Source organism: Eucyclogobius newberryi, unplaced genomic scaffold (genome assembly GCF_026437365.1).
Source record: "Eucyclogobius newberryi isolate DKJ021-1_F unplaced genomic scaffold, fEucNew1.0.hap1 SCAF_8, whole genome shotgun sequence".
In the NCBI taxonomy this organism is placed as follows: domain Eukaryota; kingdom Metazoa; phylum Chordata; class Actinopteri; order Gobiiformes; family Gobiidae; genus Eucyclogobius; species Eucyclogobius newberryi.
The window spans coordinates 14,473,652-14,491,736 of record NW_027316500.1 but is presented as its reverse complement, the minus strand read 5'-3'; the positions used below and the strand labels follow the sequence as shown (position 1 = coordinate 14,491,736).

Here is an 18,085-nt window from a genome sequence, read left to right as displayed (position 1 = left end):
TGTCCAAGCATGGACAAAACGTTTGATTCATGTCAGCAAAATTGTTAAATTAAATGAATAGAAATCAAGGTTTTGTGATTTCTGTCATGTCTTTGTGATATTAATGCATTTTTCCTGCATTTTAATGCATTGTGTGAAGCACTTTAAATTGCCTTGTGTACAAATTGTGTATTGCCTAGAATGCCACATTTAACGTGTGCTGTTTTATTGATTGTGTAAATGAATCCTCGTTAGCTGCACATCCATTCTATTGATACTTGTATTAGACAAAACCAGACTGACTGACTCAAACAGACCAAGCAGAGCACAGAATCAAAAAGTTGCAGCAATCTAAACCTCGCCAAGCTAATCCTCTTGACCCACAGGAGGGAAATCAAAATCACATAATACGTGAAGTGAAGCTCTGACAAGGACGCGCTAAACATTCCTGTCAAACTGCTCTCATTTCACTGCTGTGTGTCACAAGCAGCTGAGTGAGCACAGGCTGTGTTTAACAAGACCTCTGTCTGTGTTATGTGAACTAGATTTATTACAAGATGTTAAACCTGCTTAACCATGACCTAATCAATCCTCTCTTCATTCTGATACTGATTCTGATAACAACAAATCAAAAGTGAAAATATATATGATGCACCAAATAAGTTATGACAGTGTTTTGTTCTATTGTCATTATACAACACCAAAGGTCGGTGCAGAAACAATAGATTGTTTCTCCTGCGCACTGTCAGCGCAGAGCAACGATACCAACTTGAAACCAATGGTTCAACAGTTCAGACTCTATTGTGTCAGTGTCAGTCTAATGGACACATTGCATGCCTTTAAATCTAAGGTCACTGGATAAAGACCACTGGCAATTCAATATAGCCAAAAGTCTTCGTAGTTTCTAGTTGATGTAATACATTTCCAAACATATATTTTCAAACAATGCAAGTTATAAGTGAAATGTGTATATTTCTGTCATTGCCCATAAGTGACCATGCTACACTGAAAGAAGGGCAGGGTGGTATGTAAAATATGTGACCAGAACAGCTCAGTAAATGAAACAGGTTCAGAGCAGTCATCATGGACCGGATGTGCTACGACTGCCAAGTGAACAAATACTTACTGTGGTCTCCTTAAGGCTATGGCCTAAACCAGTCTCACTGTCACACAATGCTCTTACTGCAAAAAAAAAAAAAGACACTTGCACCACACTAGTAACTAATGCTTGAGGAGAAGGTTACTGTACAATACATTAACTGCAGATCATTTTAAAAGAATCTGAAATTAGCGATCACATTCTTCACCGAAAGGAAAGCCGGAGCCTGATAGTGAGCTAATGCACTCTGTTGAGTGAGTGTGTCTGTGTACACACCAGCACAGACACACTCACACCCTGATGTGAGCCTCCGATTGTGCAACAGCTGCAACTGTCAAAACGCAGACATTTTCTTATCACATGTTTGACTGAAATAAGTTTATCTCGATCATTACAAGTCTCTCATTTAACTGGCATGTTAAAAACAGATGGTGGCGCTCATGACTTGGCCAGGAGCCGTGCAAAGAGAGGAAATGAACTTCCAATACACTGCTGTGGGATTAGTTCAGCATCTGCTTTCATTGAGCGGAACAGGGCGGTGCAGCTGAAGCGAGAGAGGCCTGAGTGAGTCAGTCCCGGGACACTATGACCTCATACAAGAGGAGCTGTGCGGGGCGAGGTGGTCAGGCTTTTTCTATCACCATGGCAGCAGAAAAATACAACAAATGTGTCATATATAGACAGCAGTAGATGCTGAGTAACTATAACTAGGTTTGGAACACACATGATAGGGGGGAAATGTGTAATATTCTTAAATGAATCATGAAATAATGTTCAAAGGTCAAAATATAGCAGATTAATCGGTCAATGGGGTCTTATTTGACCAACATGTTTTTAATCTAATAACTTTTTCATTAGGATTAAAAGGATTTATATGGATCACAGCAGACAATAGAAGGCTTTGAGTGAGTTAGTTTGAGATTTGGGAATGAAGTGTGAGTGTGATCTGCCTTTTTATAGATGAATACACTCTTTAGTAGTAGTTTTCTGTAAAGAAATACTTGTAATTGTGTGAAGTCCTTTTGTGGTGTTGTGGGTCAGATACTTGGTTTGATCATAGAGATACTTCATAGTATAACAATAGTAACTAGAACATAATTAATTCATCACAAAATGTATTGATGAACGGCTGTAAATGATGTGACTAAAATCAATACGATACTCTATTCTGCCCTTATCTTAAAACAGTCATAGGACACTGAGAGGCTCAGATGAAGGTTCTGCATTGATTGGATCAATGACCATCTGGATAATCTAAAACCAAAACCAAACCGTGGCTATGTTCACGTGAAAACAAATATCTGATCATTATCTGATTACTAGATTTGTCAAAAATGACATGTAAATAGTTACATCTGATGTGACAAATCAGATTTCTCTCTGATTGTTCACACTTGTGCAGGAGTTGGCAAGGAAGTAAAGGGCTAACTTTGACAAAGAAAAAATAAAATATAATCACGTATGGGGGAAAAATCATTGATTAACTGATACCAGGTGTATGTAAACACATTCAAAAATATGATCTAATTATTTTTGATTATTTCAGTAAATTATTTTCTGGTTGTGTACATGTACCCAGTATCGTTATTGTTTTTTCTACTCATTTCTACGCCTTTGGGTTTCGTACAAAACAAACAAACAAAAATGAACAAGTTCTTAGCCATCCAAAGATAAATGTCACGACCACCCTAGATTTGTGGCTTCTTGACATTTTGGACTCAATGAAAAGACAATAGAAGGAGTGTCAGCAGCGTGAAGCTGACACATGAGCAACTCTGTGGAACTCAGATGAGGCTGAATAAAACAACATGTCTTTTGTACAGTGTCATACAATTCCTGCAGAATGAGAGCAGAGTGTGTGTGTGTGCGTGTGTGTGTGCGTGTGTGTGTGTGTGTGTGCGCGTGCGTGTGTGCGTGCATGCGTGCGTGCGTGCGTGCGTGTGTGTGTGTGTGTGTGGTGGGTGGGCCTTCAGCAGAGTGCAGGGGGGACGGACAAAGCCTGTGACTGTGCAAAAACAGCACGCTCCCTCACTCTTCGTCCTGCAGCTATTACAGCTTCATTTCTGCGTTATAACTACATGGAGTTCTGTCAAGATTATTCAGTAATCAATGATGGTGATTGGCCGGGTCACAATATAATCATAAGAACTGAAATATAATAATCGGGACAATGTTAGAAGCAACAATCTAGTATTTTTAATTCAATCTATAGTCCTAAAAATATATATATATACTTTTTATCTGGCTGTTTTTGTCACTCAAAAAGTTCAACTACATAAAGGTTGTCACAAACTTGAAGAATAGCAACAGGTTTGACCAGCAGAATGAAAGAAAATGATGGTATTTCCCTGTTGTTTGGTCATGGTCTCAGTAATTATGAATAATCATGAATAATCGTGAATAATCGTTCAATTGTGTAAAATTGTAGATTGTGACATTCCTGCTATCAAGACACTAGTACAATAGTACAACAGTTGGAAATAAAGTATGTCTGAACCTTGCATTTTATACAGTCATTAAAATGCATATAACAGTTACATTTTTTGATTTCAACTTCATTCAATATAAAGTAAAAATATCATGTTTCATTTCACAGAATATGTTTTTCTCTTGCTTTCTAGATTCTCATGGACTCATTTTCACAGAAACCCGTGAAATTGTATCATATTTGATGTCACCTTATTGTATTCATAGATAAGTTCTTGTATTATTTATGGGTTTACATGGGCTCTGTAATTGAAATTTACTGTTTTACATCAGACAATATTGAACATTGTTGAATCACTTAAAAAAAGGCTCATGCTTAATACAATATGTGCAAAACTATGATCATAATAGCCATATTTGAACTTGAATCAATGTGTTTTCTTTATGTAATTCACTGTTTTGATCTGTTCTTTGTGTTTATAGATTGTTTTTGGTTTTATTGTTTAGTGAAGCATCTTTGAGTGTCCTGAAAAGCGTTAAAAAATATATATATATATAAATAAAACGTATTTTCATTATACAGTCTTTGCGTTGCATTTAACAATCATGTTTCTTCCTGCCAAGTATCGGGGGGGGGGGGGGGGGAAAGACATGTGACCACACCCAAAGATGCACAGGAAACAGACACAGAGAGCATCCCATTATCAGTGATGCTCAGAAAGTCCCGCCTCTTCAGGAAGTGCTGAAGAGATGACTAATCCAAAACAACAGAACACGGCACATACACACTGCGTTCAAAATAAGCAGGTCTGCCAAGAAATAATCTGGGATCAAAAGACTAACCTAAAGAAGCCTTAAGGATCAAACTAAAAGACCAAAATCCTAATCCATGAAATTGAATGTCAGCGGATGAGCCGGTGGTGTGAACTGGACCCAGAACACTGTGACCCGGCGCCGTAACATTAACTGTGTGAAAGTGCGGACAAACATCACATCTTGCTCTCGTTCCTCAGCTTCTACAAGTCTTTTGTACGACTTGTATTGAATGTCAGCCGTTTGTTCTGTGATTTGTCTAATAGTACCTTATTAGTCTGGTATTTATTACAAGCGAAGGAAGGTGATCATGCATGTTGTACAGTCACATTTCAGTGCGTGCATTTGAACACCTGTAGGATCGTCTATGCCTGAGCGCTGCGTGTTGTTGAACGGTTTGGATTAAGAAGCGGCTTCAGGGATGGGAAGATTGTTCGGTTATTCGATAATCAAGATTTCAAGGTGACAATATAATCATACGGGAAAAAAACTTCAAAAAAGTGCATCTAAATGTTTACCGCTACTCTATATTTCACACAGTTTGATTTTAAAAAGCTGTTGGTTAATTGATAATCAGGATTTTTCAGGTAATAATAGAATCGTAAGAATTAAATAAGAAATAATAAACGAGACAAACATGATGAATTCCGATGTCAAGTGCTTTTTTAATCGGGCTATTCATGTCACATTAATTTTACTATGTTTAGAAAGTTTGATTTCCTAAAGCTGTTTGCTAAAGGAAAATGTAAATGAAAGATTCTCTGTTGTTTATTCATAGTGTCAAGACTAATCATAAAATGGTTGTTTCTTCTCACAATAATCATAAGTCTAAAATTTGTGATTTGTGATGTCCAAATGCAAAAAGTAATTCTAAAACAACATCTTTTCACTGTGTTTGTCTTTGAAACAGGCCTATTGGCACTTTTTTGACACGCTAATCATTGTGCTGATAAAGGGATCTGTTTTTGTCCTATTTATATACTTTTGTCCCCATCACATGGAGAAGGGCCCCGGGCTCGTGGTGATCTGTAACTACAAATAACACAACAAGACACTGCACCTTGGACTCACTGACGTTCAAAGAAATTAAATCAAAGTGCTTTTATATGCAAAGAGCTGTTCTAAAATCAGTGTCTGTTTCGTCAATGTTTAGTCAAGCCATTTCTTTATATATAGATCAAAAGAAAGAGTATATTGAACGACGGATGTAACCAAATATGTGGGTGTTGTGAAAAAGCTAAAAGATACATGTTTTAGATACGTTTGTTGGTAGTAATGATTAGCTCAGTGCATACCAGGACCACCCCAAAGACACACAGTTCTGTTCATATTAACAGAAATGCTGAGTAAATGGGTTCGGCATGAAACACATCACAGCGAGCACAAGGCAACACTAAAGAAAACACAATTCAATACAAATCGACATCTTACCCTGTCTTAGTAAATTCATCGCCAACGCCTTTTGTTTCAAACCATATGCGATTGAAAAGTAAATGACAAAGTAAAAGTTTGATTTGCTCAAACAGAGAGACAAACTGAGCTGACGGTGTGTTTTGCTCATCTGACTGAAGACAAGAGCAGCAGATTCATAACACGCCGCATCATATGATCCATTGGGCCCCTGTCAGAGCGGGCGAGCTTCTCACCACAGCTGACTGGGGCCGCTGGCTACAACAGTGAACAGCTGTGGAAGAACCTGAACTTAAACATGGACAAGTTAAACCATCGCTGGCACAGATGGGGGACGTACAAAGGGGGACGTGTGCCCAACTGACATTTCATTTCTTATTTCCTTTTGATTTTACTGTACTCTGTTTGTTCTTGTTCTGTTTGTTCACTTTGTTTCATTTTAATCTAAAGAAAAACATAAAAGAAAACAGAGAGAAGGTATTCAGTGGGATACTTCTTGCTTTGGGATGTCACACGAGAGGGAAAACCGCTCCTGTCAGTTTGAATGGAGCTGTGCAGCAGCTATAGGCGTGCTCGGACACACTACACGTGCACGTTGTGTGGAGCTGAGACAATCGCAGCGTAATAACACTCCACGGTGATGTGATAGATTTGCTCTAATTAGCCTGACATAGACTAAAAAAAAAATAAAACGGCCTGCGAGAGGCGACGGGAGCTGCCTCATCACTGTCTGACATGGCCTCGTCAGGGTTGAGAGGCGTAAACTGAACGTAACATGCCACTAACCAACAAACAAACTTGACAAACATCAGACAGCAAAGGTTATTCATATATACTTAACCATACTGTAACTAATGGAATCAATGTGTCATGCTTTTCAAGACTGTTGAACTTGAAAAACACAAATCTTGACACAAAAATCATGCCTGTACTTGTTGTTTAAACAGGGATCGGAGTCATAGGGATGTGACAGCCACCCACACGTGAAGTCATGCAGTGGATATTTATATTTTCCACAGCAGTGACACTGGTCCCCACTGGTCCAGGCCATTTAATATGTACTCAGCAAACCAACGCTGTCCTCACTGTCGTCAAAAGTGGTCAAAAGCCAAAGATCCTGCTCAGCCAACGTTGTTTCCTACCTTTGTATTTCTCCAAAACATCTTCATAAGCTTGTAGATATCCCAGCTCATCGGAAAACAGAGAACCCTGCGGCGCGTGCTGAGCCATAACCCAGACTGGACCAACTGGACATTCACCAACAGACAGCGGGGACGGGGCGTGTGCGTGCGTGCATGTGTGTGTGTGTGTGTGTGTGTGTGCGTGCGTGCATGTGTGTGTGTGTGTGTGTGTGTGTGTGTGTGTGTGCGTGCATGTGTGTGTGTGTGTGTGTGTGCGTGCATGTGTGTGTGCGTGCATGTGTGCGTGTGTGTGTGCGTGTGTGTGCGTGTGCGTGCGCGCGTGTGTGTGTGTGTGTGTGTGTGTGCGTGCGTGCGCGCGCGTGTGTGTGTGTGTGTGTGTGTGTGCTCAGGAGAGTGATGGGCGCTGTTGTTGAGCCGGAGGAAACGCCCTAAGGCCCGCCCATGTCTGCACTCTGTCCAATGAGAGCCCTTTGTGCCGCTAATTGATATAAAGCGCTGGGCACGCGGCGCGGTCGTTCTGATATCATTTCCGAAAAGGCTCATTTAATTTTCATAAAAAACACAATAGTCTCAAAGGGCTTTGGGAAAACAAATTCAAATTTGCCTAAAATGAGAAATAAAGGCCATGTCTGGACTCGGGATTTGAGCCCATCATGCACTGCCACAAAGATTAAAGGCTTCATTACACCTACAAATCGGCCAATAATGCGTGATTATAAAACAATTACAAGTGATAAATGCCTTATCAACGTTGAAAGTCCGCCCTTGATGTTGTGTCTGCTTTTGCTTTTGTTTCAGATGGAAGGACTTGTGGACTGTGTGCTTCAGACCATTGCACGTCTTTGCTCATGTGTTCATTTGCAGAGCGCTGTTTATCGCGTGTTTCCCGTTTAAAAAAGCTCTTACCTGCGATCCGGAGCACTGCCCGCTCCGCTGGGTCCAGGATGGAGCCTCCCTGGATTTTCCTTTTTGACCGCTCGTGCCTCGGCAGGTTCCACGGTAACGTGTCTCCGGGAGCCGGGGACGCAGACCCAGATTTAACACTGTAATCATCCTCATCTGACAAATCTGCCGAGGAAGACATGGAGCAGCGCTGGGAAGGGTTCCCCGAGCTGGAGCTCTGTCAGACAATAGAGAGAGGGGGAACAATGCTTCAGATTCACCCCCAAACACAGCTGGGACAGTAGCGCGTGCACATCTGTCTCCCGCCGTCAAAGAGAATACACTCAATTTAAAAGCACTAACGTGAGAAACGTCGCGTCACTGATCGGCTCCTCCACGCAACGCTCGATAATAAAACACTGTGATAAAACGCGATCGTAAATCAATAGTATCTAGCTCCCCCCGCAGGCCAACAACAAGACTTACCACTGTGTACATGGCGAGCTGTCAGTCAGGAAGAAAGATCCTGTTTGCGCGTTAGTAGCGTCCGCCTCGCGTCCATGTAACGAGACGCGCGCCACGCCCTTTGACTGATGCCACACGGTCAGCTGAGGCCCGCGTCCTCTCGGAGCATTGTGGGTGATGTCAGATCTCCAGAGAGGTGATGGGTGCTGCTCCGTGTGTGTGTGCGTGTGTGTGAGGAGGAGGAGAGGACCGTGATGGGAGCGGAGGCTGCTGCATGTGTCTGCACGCGTCACAGCATCACCGGGAAGAAAGCCCGGTGTTCCAGCGCCACCCACAGGCAGAGAGCGGTCACTACTGGGCACGACTGAGGGCTTCTAGGGCTTCTAATGCCAGATAAATACCATGGGTGTTGTATTAAGGATGTACTAGTCTAAAACACACGTCATATTGAGTGCGTGTTGATGGTTTAAGCTTTCAAAATGACACAAAACTTTGTCGGATGGTAAAGCGATTATGTCCTTGTGTGTTAAAATGATGACATAATATGGTGCGAGTCAACAGGCAGAGGTTTGGCTTTGTTAGAACACTGTGATTATGGCTAAAACAGATGCACTTAAACCAGATTGAGCCAGGTTTATTTTTGGGGGTAAAAGCCTGGTGTTGTACGCACTTTAATCTGCACTATAGTATGTAAACATGTAAACGCAGTAATGTTGCATGTATACGAGCTCATATGTATGCCTATATCAAACAGTTTAATAGCATCCTTGTGTTTTGTTTGATCTTCATGCCATACTGCATTTCATTGCATTCTACTTGTACAAGGTTGACAATCAAGGCTTTCAAAGTTAGATCTGCAGCTTATACATTGCAAATATGTACAACTGTAACATCATTATTAGTTAAAAAAAAGTCAGCCTTTTTAATGAATGTGCAAATAAACCATGCAAAGACCATGTTGAACTGATGGACTCTCCTTTGTAGAGTGATTGCAGATAAAGTCCTTAAACTATTTCCCCTTTTGCTTTGTTATCATTGGATGAGGACACGTTGTACTGGACTATGGTCTCAATCAAGCACAATGAAGAGCTGTTGCAATGGTCAGTCAGTAATCAATACAGGTATCAATAAGTGCGAAACATGTCACCAAGAACCAACATTTGACCTCAAACATAACAAACAAGTTTCGGTGAAAGGTGATACCTACAGCTTTACGTGTGGGTGTGACTTGTACAGACTGGTAGAACTCTGGCAGCACCCTCTTTTTCACTTTGCGTTTTCTGAGTTGACTGGAGGATGACTGCTGGTTACTCTCCTCTGCCAAAGCAGTCTTTTCTTCTGTGGCTCGAGGATGTACACTTCTCCTTGTGTGACGTGGACTGTGTCTGAAGCCCTGGTGATCAGAAAGGAAATGTTTTGGGAAATGGGAATGCAACATGACTGAGAATAAGTGATTTGACAATGGCTTAATGGATAAGAGGCAGTATAGTGAAGGGAGGCTACAGGCTGTGCTGCCTGTGCCAAGGATGCTGTGTAATTTAATATGGGTTAGCCATCAAATTCCCTGAGGCTTGAATTGTTCTGCATTTACTGTGCAGTGTTCAATTGTCTGAGGTTTAAGGTAAAGTATAATATGACCTTGCTACTATGACCAAAATGAATGTTGCCTCTTCATGGCACGGTGCTTGTTTCAAAAGTAAAACCATGTACTGCTACTTAACCAATGACAAAACCCCTGAGAGACTGACGATGTGACACTTTACCATTGTCTGTGATCTAAATTAAAATTGTGTCAAAGCGCTTGAAGAACTAAAACTGCCAAATCACTCTTATTGTTGTGTAGACATGCGCAATGCGCTCATCTTAAAATAGAGCGACTGGTCTATCTTTACAAAAGCTTTCATTACACTAAAAAGGGGAAAAAGAGTTCACTGAATGTGGGCAATGAGCTGCTATTTGCAGTTCGTTTCACAGAAAGCAGCTTGTGCCCAAATGGAGTACAGGCCTATAGTTTGTAGTTTGGTCATAAAGTATTTTAGTTCACCTACCTCTGAGCAAAAATGGTGCGTTCGGAGCCCAACTGCGAAATGAAACACAATTTAGGCAGGTCCAAGGTGGAGATGATGAGTCATGCAACTGACAAAATAAACCTATAATCTACATGACACATAATGAAATTAAGATATATTATCCCAAAAAATCCTCTGTCAAAAATAATGATGATTTAAACTCCAGTAACCTATTAATAGAGACTAGCATGAATAAAGACATAAGGCAGCCCAGATGCGGCTCCAGCATCCCGGAGACAGCTGACATGTCAGGAGGATGCTGCGCCACTCACCGCGGCACTTGGGGCGTCCAGAGAGCACGGATTTTATTGGATGCTTTCCATTACGGAGCCTGCGGTGCCAGCAGCAGAAAAACAAAATAGTCGCAATAGTTCCTAGCAAAAGCAGCAGCAACAGCAGCACACATTGGATACTGTACGGCTTCAAAAGAACCAAAAAGGCTGCAGCGATCATCCTAAGACAGAATGAAGGACTGAGCCTGCAGCTTCAGACTGATGCTCTGCCTCACGGTTTATGGAGGATGGCTCAAAATGTGAACAAACTCAAACCTGACAGAGACATCGCACAGCATCCAGCGGCTATAGGGTTCAAAGTGGCCAGCGCAGGCTATTGACATCATTATAGTGTGGGGATAATGCATGACTCAGCACAAGGACAAGTTATTTATTTATATATTTTTCTGAAGTGTAGTAAGTCAGCAGATTCACGCTAAACACACTGACGTGGTCCATATACAGCTGTTTCATGAAAATAAGATGCAACATAGGCCTAATAGCATAGAATAGAAAAAGGCAAACTACGCATTGTAAATATAGATTAATTTAGCCTTATATGACTCTTTAATTATATATGTTTTATTTATTTTATTTTTGAAACTCTAAACCCCGCCCGCCGCGCTCGTGCTTCCGGAACACCCCCAGCGACAAAGCGAGCGCTTCTCACGTGTGACGTCACAGGAGGCGTGGGCTTCGCGCTTCAGCTCAGTTACTTTGACAAAAATAACTCACACGAAGCGAACAAGAAATCCATCAAAGGAACTAGGTAAATGTGGTAAAGTTTAAATTTGGGATCGGAGTTACAGCTTAGTTCGCACCGGAACTAGCTAAACTTGTTTGTAGGGCTTTTTGCAGGTTGTCAGGGGAAATGCACGTTAGTAAATCAAGCTAACGTTAGCCTAAGGGATACTAACACAGGCTCTTTGACACTTTGTACTTCTTATTTTATGTGTTTACCTCTACACAACCAACTAATGGACAGTTTGTTGGATGCATTTTAAAATTACATTGCAATCTGCTAATCTGATGCAAGTTTTCCAACAGTTAACCTTCATAAACAAACAAAACAGCTGCTGCTTGTGCTCCTTAACGCGTTCACTCAAGTGGCAGAATAATGTGTTGTAGAATCAGATCATCTCATTCTTGCATGTCACATTTCAAACTCTATTTGACCTGTTTTGAATGAAGTGGTCACTATGTAAATCACAGAAAGTAGAGGTTTAACTGTGGTTGAATGATCTTTTTTGTAGATGATGTCCTCTCCACTTGAAGCAGAAGATGATGAGGTGGATGAAGTGGAGTTTGTATCTGTAAGTTATTCATGTGGTTTGTTATGTTCCTTACAGTTAATGTTAACATTATATACCCTGGCTTTCAATAGACATGTACACAATCACTTATTGTGTTCGTAAAGCCTAATATTCTTTTTTTTTTTTTTCAGGAGGGACCTTTAAGACCAGTACAAGAATGTATAGATCTTCTTGACAGTGACAGTGAAGATGACCGAGGTTCACCAATGTTAGTCACGGTAAGAGATTTCCTCAATCTACAATTTTATTAATTTTCCCAACTGCCTCTAAATGTGTGTTTTCAGTTTGAAGATGAATTAAGCCGTCACAAAGACCATGTTGCTTCCACATTGGACAAACTTGCACAGCAGGTTGCATTGGAAAAACAAGAAAGGGCAGATAAATGCAGAGCTTTTAAGGTAATTCTCTAAGTTTTATATGCATTTGTTTCTGGTAAGAAAACCCTGCCACCTTGTGGCAAAGGCTTTCTCTGCTATACAACCTAAAATGTTTAGAGCAAAGGCCCTTTTATGTTTGTTTGATATTCTTTATTTAGGAAAAACAGATTTTGCAGAGAGCACACGGGCAACGGGAGGTTTCTTTCAGTGGAAATGGAATGAGTCAAGAGGCAAAGCGGTGTGTGGACATGTGGCTGAAAATGCCAGGTATATTTTTAATAAGTGCAATAAGATGTAAAAATGAACAAGGCTGGACACTTCATCTGTGTCTTTCCCAAGGTGCAAAACCTGGAGTTATTGGTTCTGGCTTTAGAAGAAGACAAATGTCTGCTCCATTCCCAAGAATAAATCCAACAAGACAGACTTGTCCTGTGATAAACTGTGAGAGAACTTATGAGAATGCCTCCCTCCTAGAAGGTCACTTAAAGAGGTCGGCCTTTCATACTTTACACCACTTGCAGATATTTTCATTTGAAGCATATAATGTCTTCATTCACTGACGAGAGGCGTCTCATCTCATCTTTTAGGTTTGACCATTCACCCTGTGACCCAACGATTCACCTAAAGGGGAATTCTTCTGACATATTTGCCTGCGTTTCCTGTTGTCAACATTTTCAAACTGATGAAGAGTGGAGAAAACACATGGAGTCCAAGGTTTGATGTAGTTTATGTAAACTGACCCTTTGCACTGTGTATAATCTGACGGGGGACACAAGTCAACAGTTTCCCTCAAATGGGACAAGATCCCTGTTCCCGCACCTTTTTCACTGGACAACAAATGATTAGATATAAGATAAGATATTCCTTTATTATATTTGCAGGCTTCTTAACAAACCTGTTCACTTAGCATAGGGATAACAAATGTCAAATCTCTGCTTGTTATTAGAATGTTATATTTGAAATGTCAATGATTTTACAGATCGCCTCAGAAAATCCTGATGGTCACCGCTTCAGTCAGACATATCAACGCATTGTGTGCTTTGCTTGTCCGGCCTGTTATCTCCTCTTCCACGCTCGGGATGAGTGTCTCCAGCATATGTCCGCCAAAAATCACTTCACAGAGTCTCTTGCCTTGAGTGGTAAGATTTTAGTTATGTTTTTGTAGTTACTGAATGTTGAGGGTCAATAATTTAATAGAAACATGTTCCTGGAGAATCAAGTGGGAGAGCGCTGCCTGTTCCTGTTCCTCAGTATGCCAGGAATCGTCTTATTGCTTTGTGCAAGGACACGACATTCAATGTACGCTGCTCTTTGTGTCACAAAGTACTTGCCTCACACCAAGTTGCTCAGGCTCATTTCAAGTAAGAATGTTGAAATTTGTATGATTTCTATTACTGAGTTTTCTGTTCCCTTTCACATTTCTGTCCCATTTGGTTACAGCGTGCAGTGCAGACATGGCTGTGCTGTGGCCAAGGCTGAGAAGACAATAGTTGAGATCGTTAAACAGCTGCAGGTGAAGGGCCAGTGCTCTGCGTGCTGCAAGATATTCCTGAACCGCGATGAAATGCAGAGACATCGTGAAGAGACGCAACACAACGTGGAGCTCATCCAGTCTATGGAGAAGGCCCTTCTAGAGTTCAGCAGGTTTCATGAACTCCAACAGAAGCAGAGGGCGAAGGATAAGCTGCAGAAAAGGAAGTCTGAAGATCCTGCTCCTTTTCAGAAGAAACATCGAGCGAGTGACTTTGAGGAGTTTCCTGCTAAAAGGCAGCGTCTCAGCCCCGTGGAGAACAGCTGCTCCAGCAGACTCTCCGCTGTGGCCTGGTTCTGTGAGTGCGGGCTGCAGTTCTCTGAAGAGAACATTGCCTCCAAGCATCTTTTGGCTGCAAACCAGATCTTCCACCAGTGTGGAGTTTGTGGTAAACACATGGGCGAGTCCTCCATTGCCCGTCTGCACATGAGTCGATTTCACGGAGGAGCGCATCTCTCCAATATTATTTACTTTTGTCGAATGTGTAATGTGGAAATGCCTCGACGGGAAGATATCCTATCACATGTGTCCGATTCCCACAGTGGACACACGTATTACACTGAGAAAGAAGTGCCCCAAGACGTCCCCACATTTGATGATGCCAAACCGTCCACCAGTGGCTTTAAAGCTGTGCTCCAACAGAACACAGAGCTGCCCAAAGCCCTCGCCAAATCAAAGAGCTGGATGTGCAGGATGTGTGAGGACATCTTTGATTCAGAAGCAGCAGTTCAGAAACACTGCGGTGACATGAATACTCACAGCTTTCAGAGGTTCATCTGTGGGCACTGTCCTCAAAAGTTTTTCAAAGAGTCCACAGTGCGCAGACACTGTGTGAATGAGCATAATGGAGAGATTCAGAGCTCTCACTTCTGTGGCCTGTGCGACAGCATGCGCTTTGAGTCTGAAGAAGAATTCCTGGAGCACTTCAAACGCCTCCACAGCCGGGATTACTACTGTGTGGACGACACCGATGTGGTTCAGCCCAGTGTCGAGACTGTGGGCACATTTCTCGACAGCTGCCCTTGCATGGGCTCTGAGAGGGGCAAAGACGCCATGAAAGCTGCTTATACTCTGTGCATGAGAAGTTTGGCTGCAGACGGAAAATGCCAGTACGTGTGTCGCCCGTGTAGTCTCAGTTATTCTGCCTATGCACAGATTAAGACTCATGTCCACACAAAACACGCTGCCTTGAACCTTCCCAAAACCTTCGATATAGAGTGCAATGTTTGTCAAGAGGGATTTCTGGATGTTCCGAGCTTCCATAAACACTATCACGACAAACACTGTTCATATGAGCCCTGCATGAGCTCCAGGATCTGCTCCAACTCACTGAAGACTGAACCCGGTGCTGGTAAAATACTTGACGCACTGGAGAGTCCACCGGAGAGCAGCGGTAAGAAGATTCTTATGACTATTTTCAGTCAACCTTTATGTCGGATTGTCCATTTAAAAAAGATTATTTTTTGTAATTTACAGACGTTGGCAACAAAACACTTTCTTTGTTGGAAATAAACATGCAAGACAAAGAATGCAATGAAAGTAAGGATCAAGTCTGAACAGTTTTCTATTTCATAAAGCGACAGTAAGTAAACCCAATGCTACTGTGGATTGTGTAGATGTGGCAGATGAATCTGATGAAGAGCTGAACCGCACTTTGACTTTAAGTGCAGAGGAAGCCAGAGAGGAAGAGGCCAGAGAATCAGCCGGTATGTCTTTTACTTCACTGCAAGGATTTTAACTAATGGGTATAAAACTAATCACTTATTTTTCTGATTCCTGCAGAGTTACAAGAGGCTCTTCAACGAAGTATGCTTGACTTCTAAAATGTCAAATTGTGAATTATTAAATATTCACCAAGTGCTCCGTCAATCATAGGGGTTTGGAAAGTATTAAATAAATGTACACTGTTTTAATATAAGAGTTGTATTTTTCTGAGTATATAAGTTACAGTAGATTGTCATCTAAATCATGACCATCTGTAAGGGTTATCAGTTGCGTAGGTGTGAGTGCTAATGGCTCTGTAGTCACTGAGTGAACACCGGACTGTGGTTTCTGTATCTTATGTGTCATTACATTCTGGCAGGATGGTGACCTGGAGCTTACTCTGCTAAATATTTGTGAATTAGATCAAAATGACTTCTAATAATGAGTCAAAGCGTGGTGGGAGGGGTCTCCTGTTCTGGGCTCCTCGGGAAACTTCTGAGCACGGAGCAAAGGAGGTTCCAGCCCATGTTTGGAAGTCCCTGGGGCAGAGCTCTGACCGAGCGGAGCGAGATAGATCTTACTTCACTGAACAGCTGCAAGGGTCGAGCACGCGCGGCTACCATCCGGCCCAAACCTCTAAAACCTCCACTAAAGCCTCCATTAAAGCCTCAATCATCATGGCTCAAGCCAAAATCCAGGCCAAACTGAACGAGGCTTCCGGGGCCAGCAGGTTCAACAGGACCATGTCCATGGCGGACCGCTCCGGGAGACTACTGGAAACTCTGGATCAGCTGGAAATGAGGTGAGCTTCAGCGCAGGCTACGGGCCCGTGTGTGTCATTATGTCAATACATGGTTTGTTCATTTCAAATGAAAGGGAAATGACTTCCTTCTGTAAAAACTACGCGCTCACATTTATACATAACGGTGCCGAACATTGCGCAACTCTTGTGCACATTTTGTCAGCACTTTTCCCCAAGGTAATGTTACAATGTTTGTCACTTCTGTGCTTTTGTTCAGGGTGGAGACTTTACGTGAAACGGCCTCGGCCATGGAGCAGGAAAGGGAGTGCATCCTGGAAATGATTCAGTCGTTAAAAAACGGCCAAGAAATGCGGAACATATGTGATGGTAAGTGCACATGAAGCTTCACTGTTGCATTAGGAACTCTTGTATGTCTTTATGTTTAGATACTGCCATTTTGTACCACATTTGCTTCTCCCGTTTCTTGGGTAGGACATGGTTCTGTGATGAGGTTTTCCCTCATTGTTCTCGTGTGAGTTCAGATGAGACGGAGACTTCCTCCAGGCAGAGCTCCAGCTTCCACCAGACCCCTATGCACTTATCTATACTTTATACAAGAGACACTACTGTGTGTGTGTGTAATCGTATTAGTACAACAGTCCTGTTCCTTTTTAATCACTTTAAAATAGTTTTTGCAGGGGTTGTCAAGCTATGGCTCAGGGGCCAAATTCTGCCATCGGAACCATTTCTGTTGGCCCTCTGGCCTCCTGCTGAATTGGCCCAAATGATGATCTGTAGTTTTTTCTTCCAGTTTAAGTATTTCTACTACTACACCTCAATAACATCTCATTGCATTGAGCTACAGACCAAAATGAATGTTTCAAAGCCATATAAACGATTTAAGGTAATTGTAGAAAAAGGTTCAGTTGTAGTCATCGATTTTCAGGAAAAAACAAAACGTTTCGACACTTCTCCGAGGGTCATTCTCAATCTGCAAATCAGAGTCCAGATGACTACAACTGAACCTTTTTCTACAATGGAACACTCCTGGACAAATGAGAGATTACACTGATTTAAACTAATGTAAAATGCATTCATCTGAATAAACTCTGAACTGGTGTGGCCCTCTAACTCCATGATCTGTGACAGCATCACATGTAACACATACACTTGCTCTTTGGTTGATTTCTTGCGGTCTGATTGTGCAGTTGTGATATGATTCTGTCCTGAGAACATGGCTTGCTTCTGTTTTAAGGTGAAAGAGAAGAGTTAACTTTAACTGCAGAGCGCCTGCTGGGACGGACCCTGACAGTGGAGGTCTGTGTGGGTATAATCAGAAACTCCCAGCAGGAGGAGGCATTGTGCAAGGCCACATCTATAATCAATGAGATTGTGAAGAAGTTACTGCAGGATATGGAGGACGGGCGGCACCAGCTGCAGGCTCTGCACGCTGCATGTGTCACGGAGGCGCCGCCTGTGCCCATTGACCAGAAGTTTCAGGCCCTGGTCATCAGCTGTGCTCTGGAGGACCAGAAGAAGATCAAGAGGAGGCTGGAGATGCTGCTAAGGAACACGGAGAATGCAGAAAATACTATTAAACTGATGGACAACATGAAACTAGATGAGCCCAGAGCCAATGGACTGTAATGCTAGTCTAACTGTGACCGTTTGTGAGGACAGAAACAAGTGCAGTACACACAGAATGTTGAACCAAAAGAATTGTCACAAAGGTTTTTTTCTTTGTTGCACCCTTAAAATGGATTACACTTCACTACCTCTTTTAGTAAAGGCATCACAGATTGCACACATTGTAATCATTTGTACAAAAATAAAATATTAGAGATCAACCAATATATGAAT

At 42.0% G+C, this 18,085-nt stretch overlaps 3 protein-coding genes across 4 annotated transcripts in view; 2 read left to right on the top strand and 1 right to left on the bottom strand.

Annotated features, from left to right (window-relative positions):
- dst (dystonin) overlaps nt 1-10,767 on the bottom strand; it is an 85,460-nt gene extending 74,693 nt beyond the window's left edge. The window contains exons 1-4 of the mRNA XM_072437346.1: nt 10,559-10,767; nt 10,266-10,297; nt 9,425-9,610; nt 7,777-7,990 (exon numbers count right to left, since the gene is read on the bottom strand). Coding sequence (XP_072293447.1) covers nt 7,777-7,990; nt 9,425-9,610; nt 10,266-10,297; nt 10,559-10,739 — 613 coding nt within the window. The 5' untranslated portion in view covers nt 10,740-10,767. The remainder of the gene's footprint in view (nt 1-7,776; nt 7,991-9,424; nt 9,611-10,265; nt 10,298-10,558) is intronic.
- Nucleotides 10,768-11,258: 491 nt separating this feature from the next.
- Nucleotides 11,259-15,697, top strand: znf451 (zinc finger protein 451). 2 transcript variants are annotated; one of them, XM_072437393.1, is made up of 13 exons: nt 11,259-11,327; nt 11,812-11,871; nt 12,003-12,089; nt 12,156-12,269; nt 12,407-12,515; nt 12,588-12,738; nt 12,836-12,962; nt 13,228-13,387; nt 13,462-13,609; nt 13,689-15,172; nt 15,256-15,318; nt 15,405-15,485; nt 15,562-15,697. In XM_072437393.1, the coding sequence occupies exons 2-13, from the start codon at nt 11,812-11,814 to the stop codon at nt 15,600-15,602; spliced, it is 2,625 nt and encodes an 874-aa protein (XP_072293494.1). In that variant the 5' UTR covers nt 11,259-11,327; the 3' UTR covers nt 15,603-15,697. The 2 variants fall into 2 exon arrangements, with proteins under 2 accessions (XP_072293494.1, XP_072293492.1); XM_072437391.1 differs by having other exon boundaries at nt 15,396-15,485.
- Nucleotides 15,698-16,119: 422 nt separating this feature from the next.
- bag2 (BCL2 associated athanogene 2) lies at nt 16,120-18,076 on the top strand. Its single transcript, XM_072437397.1, has 3 exons — nt 16,120-16,285; nt 16,503-16,612; nt 17,481-18,076. Exons 1-3 carry the CDS (start codon nt 16,161-16,163, stop codon nt 17,870-17,872), a joined length of 627 nt encoding a protein of 208 aa, XP_072293498.1. The 5' UTR covers nt 16,120-16,160; the 3' UTR covers nt 17,873-18,076.
- The last annotated feature ends 9 nt before the right edge of the window (nt 18,077-18,085 follow it).

Coding starts and splice junctions, on each gene's coding strand:
- znf451 (XM_072437391.1), top strand. CDS start 11,812: ATGATGTCCTCTCCACTTGAAGCAGAAGATGATGAGGTGGATGAAGTG. Junction 13,610..13,688: donor GTTGCTCAGGCTCATTTCAA/GTAAGAATGTTG, acceptor ATTTGGTTACAG/CGTGCAGTGCAGACATGGCT. Junction 15,319..15,395: donor AGACAAAGAATGCAATGAAA/GTAAGGATCAAG, acceptor TGGATTGTGTAG/ATGTGGCAGATGAATCTGAT.
- bag2 (XM_072437397.1), top strand. CDS start 16,161: ATGGCTCAAGCCAAAATCCAGGCCAAACTGAACGAGGCTTCCGGGGCC. Junction 16,286..16,502: donor CTGGATCAGCTGGAAATGAG/GTGAGCTTCAGC, acceptor GCTTTTGTTCAG/GGTGGAGACTTTACGTGAAA. Junction 16,613..17,480: donor AATGCGGAACATATGTGATG/GTAAGTGCACAT, acceptor TTCTGTTTTAAG/GTGAAAGAGAAGAGTTAACT.